The 13,018-nt window shown below is 53.0% G+C and overlaps 1 protein-coding gene across 1 annotated transcript in view; it reads right to left on the reverse strand.

Moving 5' to 3' along the window:
- LOC111155044 (adenylate cyclase 5) overlaps nucleotides 1–3,543 on the reverse strand; it is a 146,092-nt gene extending 142,549 nt beyond the window's left edge. The window contains exon 1 of the mRNA XM_022515072.1: nucleotides 2,413–3,543. Within this exon, the coding sequence (XP_022370780.1) occupies nucleotides 2,413–3,543 (1,131 nt within the window). The remainder of the gene's footprint in view (nucleotides 1–2,412) is intronic.
- Between the last annotated feature and the right edge of the window lie 9,475 nt (nucleotides 3,544–13,018).

Raw genomic sequence — 13,018 nt, forward strand, 5'->3', positions numbered from 1 at the left:
ATCACAGTTTGGTCAAGAAACACAAATTTTCTACCAGGCATAACCAAATACAAACCCCCCTAAAATACTGTTTTCTCTGAAGGCAAGGAGAATGTTTGCATTCCCTCGTCCTGGACCATTGCTAACAAGCTTTGCTGTCCTCAACAGAGCAGAATGTGAGAAGTTAAGTTTAAATCCACCCAAAAGCCTACAGTCAAGTCTAAAGGCAGTAACAGGTAAAAGCAGCCTGGGTGAGGGGTGGTGAAGGTGGGGGAGAGAAGGGAGATTTGCCGGAGAAAGAAGGGGAGCCCCTCAGACAGTCCCTCTGCTGTGGCCAGGGCATTCTTATGCTAAGATGGGGCTGGAGCACCCCAGGACCAGAACTCCTTTCTTGGGATCTGATTCCAGTCCCTTGAAACCATACATCTAGGAGGGCTTAGGGCTAGTTCAGAGAAAATACCCTGAACAATCCTAGAAATTTCTGCTTCTCCATATGGATGACATGCCCTTCCCTCTGCAGAAAAGCTACACCCATCCAAGCAACCTGCCTCCCACCCAAGCCAGGAACAACGCCCAAAGATACGACATCTCTGTGAGAGCCTGGGTCCTCAGGTCAGAAAGACTCGTAGCCTATATAAGCACTAACAATACCAGTTAACTTTTTCTTATACCCCCACCTCTCGATAGGTTTCTCTGTCAAGTTCAAAGCTGATCTCTGAAGATTTTTTTTCCTTCTGATCCCAGATCAGAAAAACTTGAAGCTTCAAGAGCCCCACCTACTCCACTCACTGGAACACAACCAAACTGGCAAGCAGTTATTAAATCCCTACTAAGTAGCCGAAAATGTGCTAGACAAGGGAGAGGGTGGAGAAGGAAAACGATACACGTCAAGAATCCTGCATGCAAGGAGCTTACATTGGACGGGGAGCAAAACCAATGGGCGCTGGAAAATAAGTAAGTGCTCCGCTGTGTGGCTCACACTCTATTGTTAACCATGCAGAAGAGGGAGAGGCCAGTGTGGCTGGACTGGAAGGAGGGGCTCCTGGTAGGAGGTGAGGCTTGGCACAGAGGGTGAGGCTTGGCACAGAGGTGGGAACTGGAAGGAGCATACACAATTCTCTCATTCTCGAGAAAAGAACCCGGAGCCCAGAGAGGCTGCAGATCCTCTCCCTCCCAGTCACGGAGTACTTTGGAGGTGCAGCTAGAGCCCAGCTCCCTGAAGCCCATACTGGTGTTATTCTCTGTGGAGAGATGGGTGCCACACCCAGGAAGCTGGGGGCACAGAAAAATCCCTCAAAGAATATGCAGTACTCAACAGAATCAAAGTCTGAGAAAAGGCATCAAAAGAGGGGAGAAGGGGGAAGGGAATGCCAATGGAATATGGTTAGAGGGTCTATCAGAGGACGCAGACATCCGGAAAGGGGTGGGGTGCAGTGGGGTCCACGGTCAGGAAACTAGCCTAGTCAAGGGCTCACCTGAGCTTCACAGCTGAGCTGCACTGAAGCAGGGGTCAATGCCTGAGGCCCATGCAGCTCCAGACAAGGCCACTGCTAAAGGAAGCAGGTGTGCCTATCAGAGGGGCTGGTCTCACCGGAGGTGGGGAGACCAAGCGCACCTTTCTTCCAGAAGCCTTCAGTGGAGTCACCAGTTAACTAGAGGTTTTATTTCCTCCAGAGCCCACCGTTCTGAGTGCATGGAACCAGTCTCACCAGGAAGAAAGAGCCCCTACCACAAGCAATAGCCAGGAACACCCTAGAAAAGGGGTCACGCCACCCAACGCTAGCTCTCTGCTCAGCCCAGGAGCGGGACTACCACACACACATCTCAGAGGCTCCTTCCCACCTTTGCTAAAGGCAGGTTGTTTTGGTTTTGGTTTTCGTTTTGGTTTAGGGCACTTTCATAAACAAAACAAACTTGTCAGTCCTCCCTCAAGTTCAGGGATCTCTCCAGCTTGGGAGATGGAAAACCCTCGGCCTCAGACAACTGGCAGGGTTATCATTTCTCCTCCTTGAGACCAGGCAAGGGGCGCCCAGGAGCTCCCCTCCTCAACTCTCTATCCAGGAAACCTCAACAAACGAGGAGGGAGAGGCTGCTATGGGGTCCAGACACTTTTGTGAGGGGCCTTTTATATACGGGGGCAGGGGAGGGAAGGGGGACTTAGCCATAGAATTTTCTCCTCCACTCTCCTTCCTCACGCCTAGCCCCACACTAGTGGCTACGTGTCCTCTCCGGGGGCAACGGCATCATTTGTAAATGGACATGCTGGGGCTCAGAGGGGGTTAAGAGGCTCTATAGACACCACTGACTGGCACAGCCAAGTCGCTCTGGCTCTTTCACTGCTTTAGAAAGGGTGATGGGATTGCTTCTCTTTGGAGTCAGCCCGAGGCCTGTGCACCCCACAACCCATGGCCCTGCGGCCAGGTGCGCTCCTACCTGCTTGAGCAGGAACTGGTCCTGGGCGTTGGTGCGCAGGGCTATGGCCAGGTGGAGGGCAGACAGGAGCACTCCGCTGAGTACCGCGGCACGCATGCGCACAGGCAGCAACGTGTAGATGGTGTAGATGAAGAACACCGTCCACCAGATGCCCTCCGAGGCGCTGCGTGGCTGGGGCAGCAGCAGGCCCACCACCTGGACGGCCAGCACCACGGCGATGAGCGCGTAGCAGGCCAGGCCCATGTGGTCCTGGTGGAAGGCGGCGCGATTGCAGAGCACAGCCATGACGAGGATGACACCTACCGCAGCCGCCAGCACTGCCAGGTAGGGCAGCTGGAGCGGGGGCCGCACCGCGTGGAAGGCCAACATGACGAGGCACACGAGCACCAGCACGGCCATGAGCATAGTGAGGCTGCTCTGGTTCAGACGGAAGAAGTAGCGCTGGTACAGCCGCTCCAGCTTATCCGACGGGAACTTCTTGGAGCGGAATATCTGCAGCAGCGCCAGGCAGCAGGCGCCCAGCGACAGCACTGCGCCGGGCCCCGCGCCTGATTCTGCCGAGCTGCCGCCATCCCCAGACCCTTCGTCGCCCTCGACGGCGCCGGCCTCCAACTCGTCCACCGCGCTGCCCTTGCCCCGCCGCTCCTCCAGGCCCAGCTCCACCGAGCGAGGGCGCACCTCCGTCCCGCCGGCCGCGGCAGCTGCCGCCGCCGAGCCGCCACCGCCGCCCGCAGGGGGCGCCCGGGTGCTGCCCCCGCCAGCCGCGCCCCGGCGCTGCCGGCGGCTGCCGCGACCGCAGTCGTCGCCGCCGCGCTCCTGCCAGGCCGACTTGGAGCGGAAACTGAAGCCAAAGCCCCCGGCCAGGGGGTCGTCGCCGCTCAGCGGAGGATCGTCGTCGTCGTCGCTGCGCCAGCGGTTAGCCAAGCGCTGCTGCTGCTGCTGCGGGGTCACCGCCCCCCCGGATTTCTTGGTGCAGCCGCGGGTCGAACCCCCGGGGGCGTGGGGGTAGCCATTGGCGCGGGAATCCGCCTCCCCCCACGCCGAACGGTGTTCCGGGCCTCCCCGGGACGCCGGCGCCGCAGCTATCTGCGCCGCGTAGCCCGGGGGGCTCACGCTTTTGGAGCCGGACATCCCCCCCTCGGCCTCGTCGTCTTCTTCCTCTTCCCCCCGGGGCCGGGCCGGGGGTCTCCAAGGGGACGGCGGACGGCCGAGCAGGGGGACCAGGCTGGGGTCACACGTCGAGGGCGGCCCGGGGCCCTGCGCAGCAGCGGGGCATCTTGGCACCCCCGTCCTGAGCGGAGAAGAAGAGCCGCAGGAGGGCAAGCGGGTAGGCAGGCACAGCCCCGAGGTGATAAGTGGCTGAGAATCCTCGTCCGGAGTCCCAGGTCCGAGATGGAGTTGGCTCCGAGCTGGGGCAGCTGGGACTGCTCGAGCGGCTGCGCCGCGCGCAGAGGGACGTCTGGACTCCTGGTTCGCGTCGAGCTCGACGAGGACCGGAGTTGTTGCGGACAAGGCGGGACGGAGAGGTGTCCTTGCGGGCGGCGCCTCCCCGGGGCTGGCAATGCCGGGGCGCGGCACTCGCAGATTCTGTCTAAGCGGGGCCCAGCGGCACACGCAGCGAGGCGGCGGCTAGGGCGGCGAGGCGGGGGTCCCGGCGGGTAGACCGAGCGGGTACCCTTTCCTCGCGGCGGACTAGGAGCGACTGGGAGGTGCGGGAGCCAGGCAGCATTATTTTCTTACGAGGGGTGGGGAGGTGGGATGGGGGGTGGAGAGGACGGGGGAGGGGGCGGCGGGCGGAGCAACAGCTCCGGGGCCCTGGGGGGTGGGTCCTGGAGCCCGGGGGGGCCGTAGCCCGCATCCCCCACCTCCCGCAGCGAGAGTGGGAGCGAGGCCCCCGCGAAACCGAGCCGAGCTTTCAGCGCGTCCGCGCAGGGGGCGGGGGCGAGGACCGGCTCCTGTGGCGCGGCCCTTCCCCTCTCGCCTCCCCCTTCCCCCCAAACCGAGCGGGGCTGGCCCGGACCCGCTGGCCCAGGAGGGCTGCCGCTCCGACTCCGTAAGCCCCAGGCTCCTCGCCGCGGGCGGCGGACCCGCCGCCGCCGGGCGCAGAAGGACTAGGCGGAGGGCGGAATCCGGCGCAGCGCCGCCGCCGTTGTGCCCCGAAGCAGGAGGGCTTCTCCCGGGCAGTGCGGCATCCAGAGATCGAGGGCCAGGGCTCAGATGCAGCCGGCCGAGAGGGGTCCGCCCAAGAGCTGCTGCGACCCGGGGGTGCTCCGAGGAGGCCGGCTGGAGCCGGGCTCAGGGCGCGCCATGCACGCCTCGGGCCCTGCGCCGCTCCGGCCGCTCGCGCCGCTCCTCCCTTCTCGCCCGCTTGCCGCCGCCGCCGCCGCCGCCGCCGGAGAGCCCTCCGCATCCCCTCCTCCCGCCGCCTCCCCGCCCCCCGCGCTGCTCGGGCCTCGGCTCAGAGAGGCGCGCGGCCGCCTCCGCCCCCGGCCGGGCCGCGGCCCCCGCCTCTGCGCCCCGCGGGCATCCTCAGGCCAGGCCCCGTGAGGCGCCCGGGGCCGCGGGGTCCCCAGTTCCCCTTCCTCACCTAAATTTCTCGCCGCACCCCCTCCCTCCCAGGCGCCTGGAGCCTCGTCCAGCCGGCAGTCCCTTCGCTGGACCTGGGTGGCGTGCGCTCCTCCCCCGCCCCCTGCTTAGGTTCTTGCGCCCCTAGTCCAAGCTCCCCTCTTTTGCATCCCCCTTTAATCCCCCTCCCCCCATTCAACCCAACTTCAGCCCCCGCGCTGCGCCCCCCTTCCCTGGCCCGGCTCTATTGGCCGCTTCCTGAGCTGTCAGACTTGAGCCCCGCGCTCTTATTGGGCGATTCTCTGGCCCGGCTGCCGTGCCAAAGGAAGGCGCACCGGGCTGGGGGCGCCGGGGCAGCGACTGCCGCAGGGAGCGAGAGACCAGAGTCCCCGGAGGGGCGCGAGAGCCAGACCCGGAAATGGACGGGGGAGATGGAGAAATTGAGGATCTCTGAGACGAAGGAAGGCATGACGGAAAAGATGGAGATGCAGTGGGTGAGGCTGATGGAGCCAGGGCGGGGCGGACAGGAACACTTCGATGGGTAGTTACCTAGAGAGAGCCCAGCAGACAGCACTAGGAACACCTGGCGTTTGTGAAGAGCTTTTGCCTGTTCACACTTTTTCTTTCTTCTTTTCTTTCCTGCTTCTTCCTTCCCTCCTCCTTCCGTCCTTCTTTCCTTCCTTCCTCCCTCTCTCCTTCCCTCCCCCGTTCTTTCGTTCGTTCCTTCCTTCCTTTTTCCTTCCTCCCGTCCTTCCTTCCTTCCTTCCTTCATTCCTTCCTTCCTTTGTACCTTCGTTTTTAAAATCTCATTTGGCTTCCGTCAATAGCCCTGGGGTGTGACAGAGAACAAACAGGGCCTGTGTGACTATTCCCAATTTATAAATTGAAGCTGAGACTTCGAGAGTGTGGTTAGCTTGCCATGGTCACACAACTCCCCTAACTTGCAACGGAAAGATCTTTCCTCGGCACCAAATTGCCTCCTGTACACCTAGCAAGCTGTTAACCCAGAACGAAGTGGGGTCCCCCCTGGACCTCGGATGACCAGACACTCCTGCACAGCACCAGCCACAAAGAGTCAGGAGTGGAGAAAAGGACTTCACTGCCCATCAGTGAGGACCTTGATCTGTGGAATGATGTATCTACCCAATTCTCCTTGCCCCTAAGCTGCTCTACTGGAGTTTCTGGCAGTCTAGACAGTGGGGCAGGCACAGAGAGGGTAGCACACCTCTACTGGAGAGAGAGAAACAACCTTCACTTTACTCTTCTTCCTCCAGCTCTCTCTGCAGAGCTTCTGAGAAGGAGCCTGCAGTCTGAGTGAGCTTCCCTTTGCAGATTGCAAGATAAGCCTTGCCAGAGTCACAAATTGGGAGGACAAATCCAAGAGATCTGAATAAGAAACCCTTGAGCAATTCAGCCCTTGAATAATCAATCCATAATTAGCTAAGCCATAAAAAAGCACCCTGAACTTGGCCCACATACATTCGTAGAGCACCCATTATGTGTCAAGCACCATGCTAGGTGCTCTGGGGATAAAAAGATGAGCCAACTTTGGTTACCATGAGGGAGGGAGAGTAGCTAGCCACTGACTGCAGTTTTGAGCCACGATTTTGTCATTTAGGGATTTTAGGGAGGAGGCATTTCTTCTCATTATGAGAAGGCCAAAAAAAGACTAGAGGTCAAATCAGGTTAGCAGAGAAGGATGAATAGAAGAAAGGAGGAATGGACTGATATTTAGTATTTAGTAAGCAACTACTATATATCTGTAGATATCCTATTGTCATATAAACATTTTGAGGAAGATGTTATTCTCCCCACTGTAAAGATGAGAAAACCGAGACTTAGAGAATCAAGGCCTGTAGTTTGTAGCGGAATGGAACCTAAGGTCAGCCTGCTCCTTGTACTCTACCACACAGCCTGTAGCATAAATGGTATGAGAGGGACCCCCAGATAGGCAGCTGCATGGACAGACCCAGATGGCCAGAGGTATCCAGGTGATTGGGTTCCATCCTTGATCCTCTGATTCCCTGAAGGTCTCCCTAGTTCATTCCTTTTCATCTTATTCAAATGTTTAAAATAACCATCATCTTGGGGGACCTGAGTGGCTCAGTCAATTAAGCATCAGCCTTCAGCTCAGGTCATGATCAGGGGGTCCTGGGATCAAGGCACATGTCAGGCACCCTGCTCCTCAGGGAGCCTGCTTCCCCCACTCCCTCTGCCCCTCTCTCTTTCTCCCAAATAAATAAGTAAATAATCTTTTAAAAAAAATAAAATAAAATAACCATCAACTTACCAAAAAAAGCCATTTATGATCAAATATAGAAAAACTACCAAAAAAAAGACAAAAGCAAACACATTCATAATCATACTACCTAGAAAAAAACCATTAACATCTTAATTTTTTTCTTAACAAAAAATAGGGCTAAAAAAATGGGACCTTTACTGGGCAAATGATTTTACAGTTTGCATTTTTCTGCTTAGCTAAATATTGTGTTTTTTTTCATGTCAGTAAGCATTCATCTACAATATTCCTCTTATTGTCCAAAGAGAATTCCATTGCATGAAAATGGCATAATTTACTTAACCAGTCCCCTGTGGTTGGACATCTTTCACTATCATAGCAGTTTATAGAAAGTTTCCACTCTTTTACTGTTATAAACAATAACATTTTTGCAGATAAATCACATGTATATCTTTATATCCTTAGAAGAAATTCCTACGAGGAGAATTGCTGGGTCTAAGGATAAACTTTTTTTTTTTCTTTAAGGTATTTCGGAAATGTCTATCTTCAGCCCCTGCCTCCCTTCCCAGTACCAAGCTTAGTTAGCCCTGTCTACTGGCGAGCTTCCCAAGGATGCTCCTGGTACCCACCAGGGAAAGTTTCAGCTTATCTAAAAGTAAGTTCAGGTTACTTACTTGAAGCCTGCTCCTCCCTGTTTTCTCACCACTTGTGGAATCACTATCCCCTAGTCTCCCTGATCTTTGAGCTGTGAACCCTCCTCCCCTCCTATCCCAGTCACAGGTTCCTGCTGCCACACCCTCAACTTTTCACATCTGTCTTCTTCCACATTCCCCAGCTGCTACCTTCCCACATATCCTCCCTGCTCCTTGCCTGGACAATCTCCGGCTCTCTCCTTCTTCCATCCTCCTTGCCCTCAATCTGTCTTCCACTTTGTGCCCCACTTTGATCCTGCAGGTCACACCCCCTAACTGAAAACTGTCCACAAAACAGCCTCTTCCCACTCGCCTGCTTTCACTGTCCATCACTTCCCCATGTCACCCAAGCACCCCGAGTTGCCCCTTAAGCCTCTGTAGCGAGCACCTTTCCTACTCTGCCCAGATGACATTCGTGGCACCTCTGTGAAACCCTCCCTCATGCCTCACCCAGGCTGTGAGGCGCTCCCTCCTCCTCAGCTTCCAGCACACCTTGCTTTAATCTCTATTATAGCGCTTGTCACATTGTATTTTCTTAACTTGTCAGAACTGTCTCCACAGTCAGCTGAACTCCTTGAGGGCAGAGTTGGTATCTTACTCATTCTTGTGCCCCGTGCTCAGCCTGGTGTCTGGCACATAGGAGATGCCCCATAACTGTTTGTTGATAAACAAATGGTACAGCTGAGGAATAATGAGCAGAATGGAGTCTGCTGGGGGGAGGGGCAGGATGGGGAGCATGGCAACTGGCAACAGTAGACGGAGAGGGAGAGGTGGGGGGGACTCTTGAACACGGTGTAGAGGGAGGGTGGGCTTCAGTTTGAAAAGCCCCTGAGGGGCACCTGGGTGGCTCAGTGGGTTAAGCCTCTGCCTTCCACTCAGGTCATAATCCCAGGGTTCTGGGATCAAGCCCCACATGGGCTCTCTGCTCAGCAGGGAGACTGCTTCCCCTCTCTCTGCCTGCCTTTCTGCCTACTCGTGATCTCTGTCTGTCAAATAAATAAAATCTTTTTTAAAAAATTAAAAAATAAAAAGCCCCTGAATCTGGGTTCAGGAGTATTCTGGCCCATTATGTTTTAGGAGGCAAACTCTGGCAATGATTTAAAGACTGAGAAAACAAGATCTAAGAGCGTAGGGCACTGGTAAGGAAGCTCTTGCCGAGTGCGTATAGACTGAGCCCAGAGTGATTCGATGGAGATGATGCCATTGGCTGACAGACATCTGTGGAAGGTTGAAACCCAGGAGTCAACTCCTGGGAAGAAGAGGAGTCCTCAAGGTCAGACAAAGACAAGGAAAGGAATGAAAGGCAGAAGTTTTGAAGACCAACTCCAGGATGCACACCTGGCTGTTGTTATCAGATAGGGGTTGACCCAACACCACAGCAGGCCTCCTGCTGACATGAGTACTTGGTGTGCAGAGGTGAGGTGACCACATACCCCAGAGCACTGAAGGTCCTTTGGGAGATCTGCTGACACCCTCTTTTCCCCCCAGGCATCTGCCCTCTCGTGCCTCAGTTACACTTTAGGATGTCATTCTGCACTCTCCCGGGCTCCTTTTTGGAAGAATATTTCTATTTTGGAAATTAAAATATTAATATTTTAGAACATTTAGAAATATTTGTAGAAGTGGGTATCAGTACTACTCCCCTACCTAAAAATAACTTCCTTCACACTGCTTAAAATTCCACCATTAGATAGTCATGTTTTGGGATGAAAATCATTCCCTAAAAATGAATGCAACAAACCTAGAGACAGAAAGTAGATTAGATTAGTGGCTACCTGGCCCTGGAGATGGGGAGGAATAGGGAGTGATGGCTCATGGGCACAAGATTTCTGTAGGGGGGTTATGAAGATGCTCTAAAGTTAGATTATGGTAATGATTGCACAACTCAAGAAATGTACTAAAAACCATTGGATTGCACAGTTTTACTCACCAGATGAACTTTATGGTATGTAAATTTTATCTCAATAAAGTGGTTGTAAAAATGAATGCAGATACCCCTGGGAGACTGAAGGATTCATGCCTCGGCTTTGGTTGTTATCAAGTCAATTTGAATGAGTTTGATCAGCAGGCTTCCCCCACTAATGCCCAACCAAGGCAGGGCCAATAAGAGAATGGATGCTTGCTGCTTAGGAACAGAGATAAGCGAGGGAGAGGAAGGAGAGAACGCCTAGGACCACGGAGCATTTGCCAAGACAAATGGACCCAGAAGAGGGCACAGGTGCCAGGGACTGGGGAAGGAAGAGGGCAGAAATAGAAGCCAGTTAGGATTTGAGGGTGAAGAAAGGATTTACCCTGCTCGGTAATGTATTCCTCACCTGGAATTAAGGACCGCTAAGACTCCTAGGGCTCTCTGTAGGGTGAAAGAATCTTAAAGATCACCCTATTCCCAAAAATGTGTCACTCACCCCCGGACATTTGCATTTTGAGAGGAAGCCCCACCCTTCAAACTAGATGTTTTACCTTCCCCACAAAGACCTAACTCATTGTTATCCCCAAATCAGAGACTGGCTAAGAGGATGGAGCACGGAGTATCCTGAGGGAGTCATCCTTGGAGGCTTGGGGCCCAGTATCTTAGCCACTGGGCATGGGCGGCAGAGGTGCCTGCTGTCCCTAGGAACCATTCACCACTCTAGCCCCTTCCCCACTGGCAGTTAGGAAGAACCAAGGATATCAGCCCTCTCACTCTTGACCTCTGGCTTCCTTGGCTTGGAAATCAAGGATAATAAGAAGTTTGCAGTTGGCCATAGGGAACCGGGCCCTAGATTTTTCCAGACCTACACTCTTCCAAACCTCTTCCTGCTCAGGGAGCAGGAAATATTCAAAGAGCTCAGATTGTAGCTTAGGTGGAAATGGCTGATAATAGCTCGATCTGCCACTCTCCCAGGTGTTGACATTTGCATTTTAATGGAGGTGGTTAATGCCTTCAGCTGAAGGAGTGACTAATACGTTCTTTCAATTGCTACAGAAGGTACGTGAGAGACCCTTTGCTGCCCGGGGGCTTTTTAATACCCTCCAGTCAATTCAAGATCATGCCTGATCAGCAGCTGCCAAACCTCTGGACTCTAATGCCCACGTTCCATGCTTTGTCTTGGCCCCGGTCCTTGATTTGCTTGCTTTCTTGCACTTTATCCTAAAAGTCTGGAAGCATCCCCATGAGTCATTTATTCTTTCAACACACATAAACCGATTATCCATTTCAAGCAGAAAACTATGTTGGGCACTGAGTTGGGGGACGGCGTGGAGCTCAAGAAATATGCCAGCAAGATGGCCCCCTCAAGAAGTCAGGGGAGCGAATCACAAGAAGGGCTGCCCGGCAGTCCCACCTCAGCAGAGAGCACATCCTACAGCTTATGCGGGTGCTTCTTGAACACGATAAACAACTTACTAATAGAAGGCAAATATTCCTATAGGCTGGGGGCGCAAGAAAGGCTTTGGGAGGGGTCAGGAGGGCCTTAAGGATACATAGAAATTGGGTATACAAAGACTAGATGGAGTTCCCAGGATCCAAAACATTCCTCTAGTCACAAAAGACCATCTATTGCACCATCCTATTTATATGACATGTCCCAAAGAGGGAAATCCATGGGGACAGGAGAGTAGATCAGTGGCTGCCTAGAGCTAGGGGCTGGAGGAGAGGTGGGGACAATGGCTAATGAGTACAACGGGGTGGGGAAAACTGTCTAAACATCATGGCAATGGTTCCACAACTCTGTAAAGATACTAAAAACCATTGAGTTATACACTTTAAATGGACAAACTTTATGGAATGCAAATTATATCTCAAGAAAGCAGTTTAAAAAATGGGAAAAAGTGAGGTCCAGAAAGACCATTCCCTCAATGATCAATCCTACTATTATGAGGAACCCTGCTTCATAATTGTAGAAAGACTATCCTAGTTTTCAGTTCCTAGTTTTTTTCCTGTATGAAGGTCACTTTTTTTCCTTCTGAAAGCCCATTTTTAAGGTAAAAAATGTTCAAGGACCCCAATTTTAGTTAAGAAAATACATAATGGTAAGAGGCTATTTGAAGTTAGCAATTGATTGATACTTTATTAATCCCAATAGCATCTACATGTTAGAAAAATGGTTCTGTATCTGTAGGGGAAGCATGATTATTATGCCTACAGACAGGGCTCTGTGGCCCTCTTTCAAGATTTCCTCAGTCATCTGAGGTCCTCAGACCACAGGTTTAGAATTCTGGTCCATGCTCTCTACCAAGGTGTTTTTGGTTCAACTTCTCTGTCAGGTGAATGTTAATGGATGAAGGCCCATTAGCAATCAATCAATCAATCAATCAATAAGATACAATCTTCACCCAATAATGTTTCTGCCTCTTCAAGGGCTCAGCCAAAATGGCACCCTTTCTTCTCCCAAACCAGTGGGCTTTGCTGAGAGTAGATCCAGCAAAGACGACAGCCAGAGCCATGCTGGTTGGCAGACACTTGTCTCTAGCAAATGTAATTAAAGGCAGCAGCAAGTAAGTGCCTATTAATTTTTCATTAGAAAAGTCAAGGGCTACCTTCTTGGGAGGCAGCATCACTGAACTTCAGCCTTAGTAGTTCAAAATCAGGCTTTCCCCCACTGTGTATATACCCTTTTATATGAGTATACACACACACACACACACACACACAAGAGTCTGCCACCACTTTACGGAGTATAAGAGAGAAAGCATCAAGCACTCCTATCTATACGCTACAGAGGTCATTTTGTCCCACCTTGACTTAAGTGGGACAGTGGCTCTCTGTACATGTAATTGACCATGTATATGAACCTTATACAATATAATGATATCTCCCCAAACTATGTTTACATATCATGTTTATAGTTAGAACCTTTTTTTTTAGATGCCCTTGGGGAGAATACTAGTCAAAACTGTACATGGCAAATCCTTTTGTAAAGAAAGTATGCTGCGTACTCCCTAATGTGTTTGTTTTGTAAGCCAGGGGCAATGTTACTAGGTAAGAAGAGGGGAGCTGGTGGTTGGGGGGGAACCCCGCCTCCCCAGTCTGGCCCTAACAGCTGTCTCCCTATTGGTGGGCAGAGCCTATTCAACAAGGGAAGAGCTCTAAGCTTGGAATCAGAAGACCCAGAGGCCCCACACCAGCTTG

The sequence above is a fragment of the Enhydra lutris genome, unplaced genomic scaffold (assembly GCF_002288905.1).
Source record: "Enhydra lutris kenyoni isolate GAN:26980312 unplaced genomic scaffold, ASM228890v2 scaffoldscaffold39, whole genome shotgun sequence".
Taxonomy (NCBI): domain Eukaryota; kingdom Metazoa; phylum Chordata; class Mammalia; order Carnivora; family Mustelidae; genus Enhydra; species Enhydra lutris.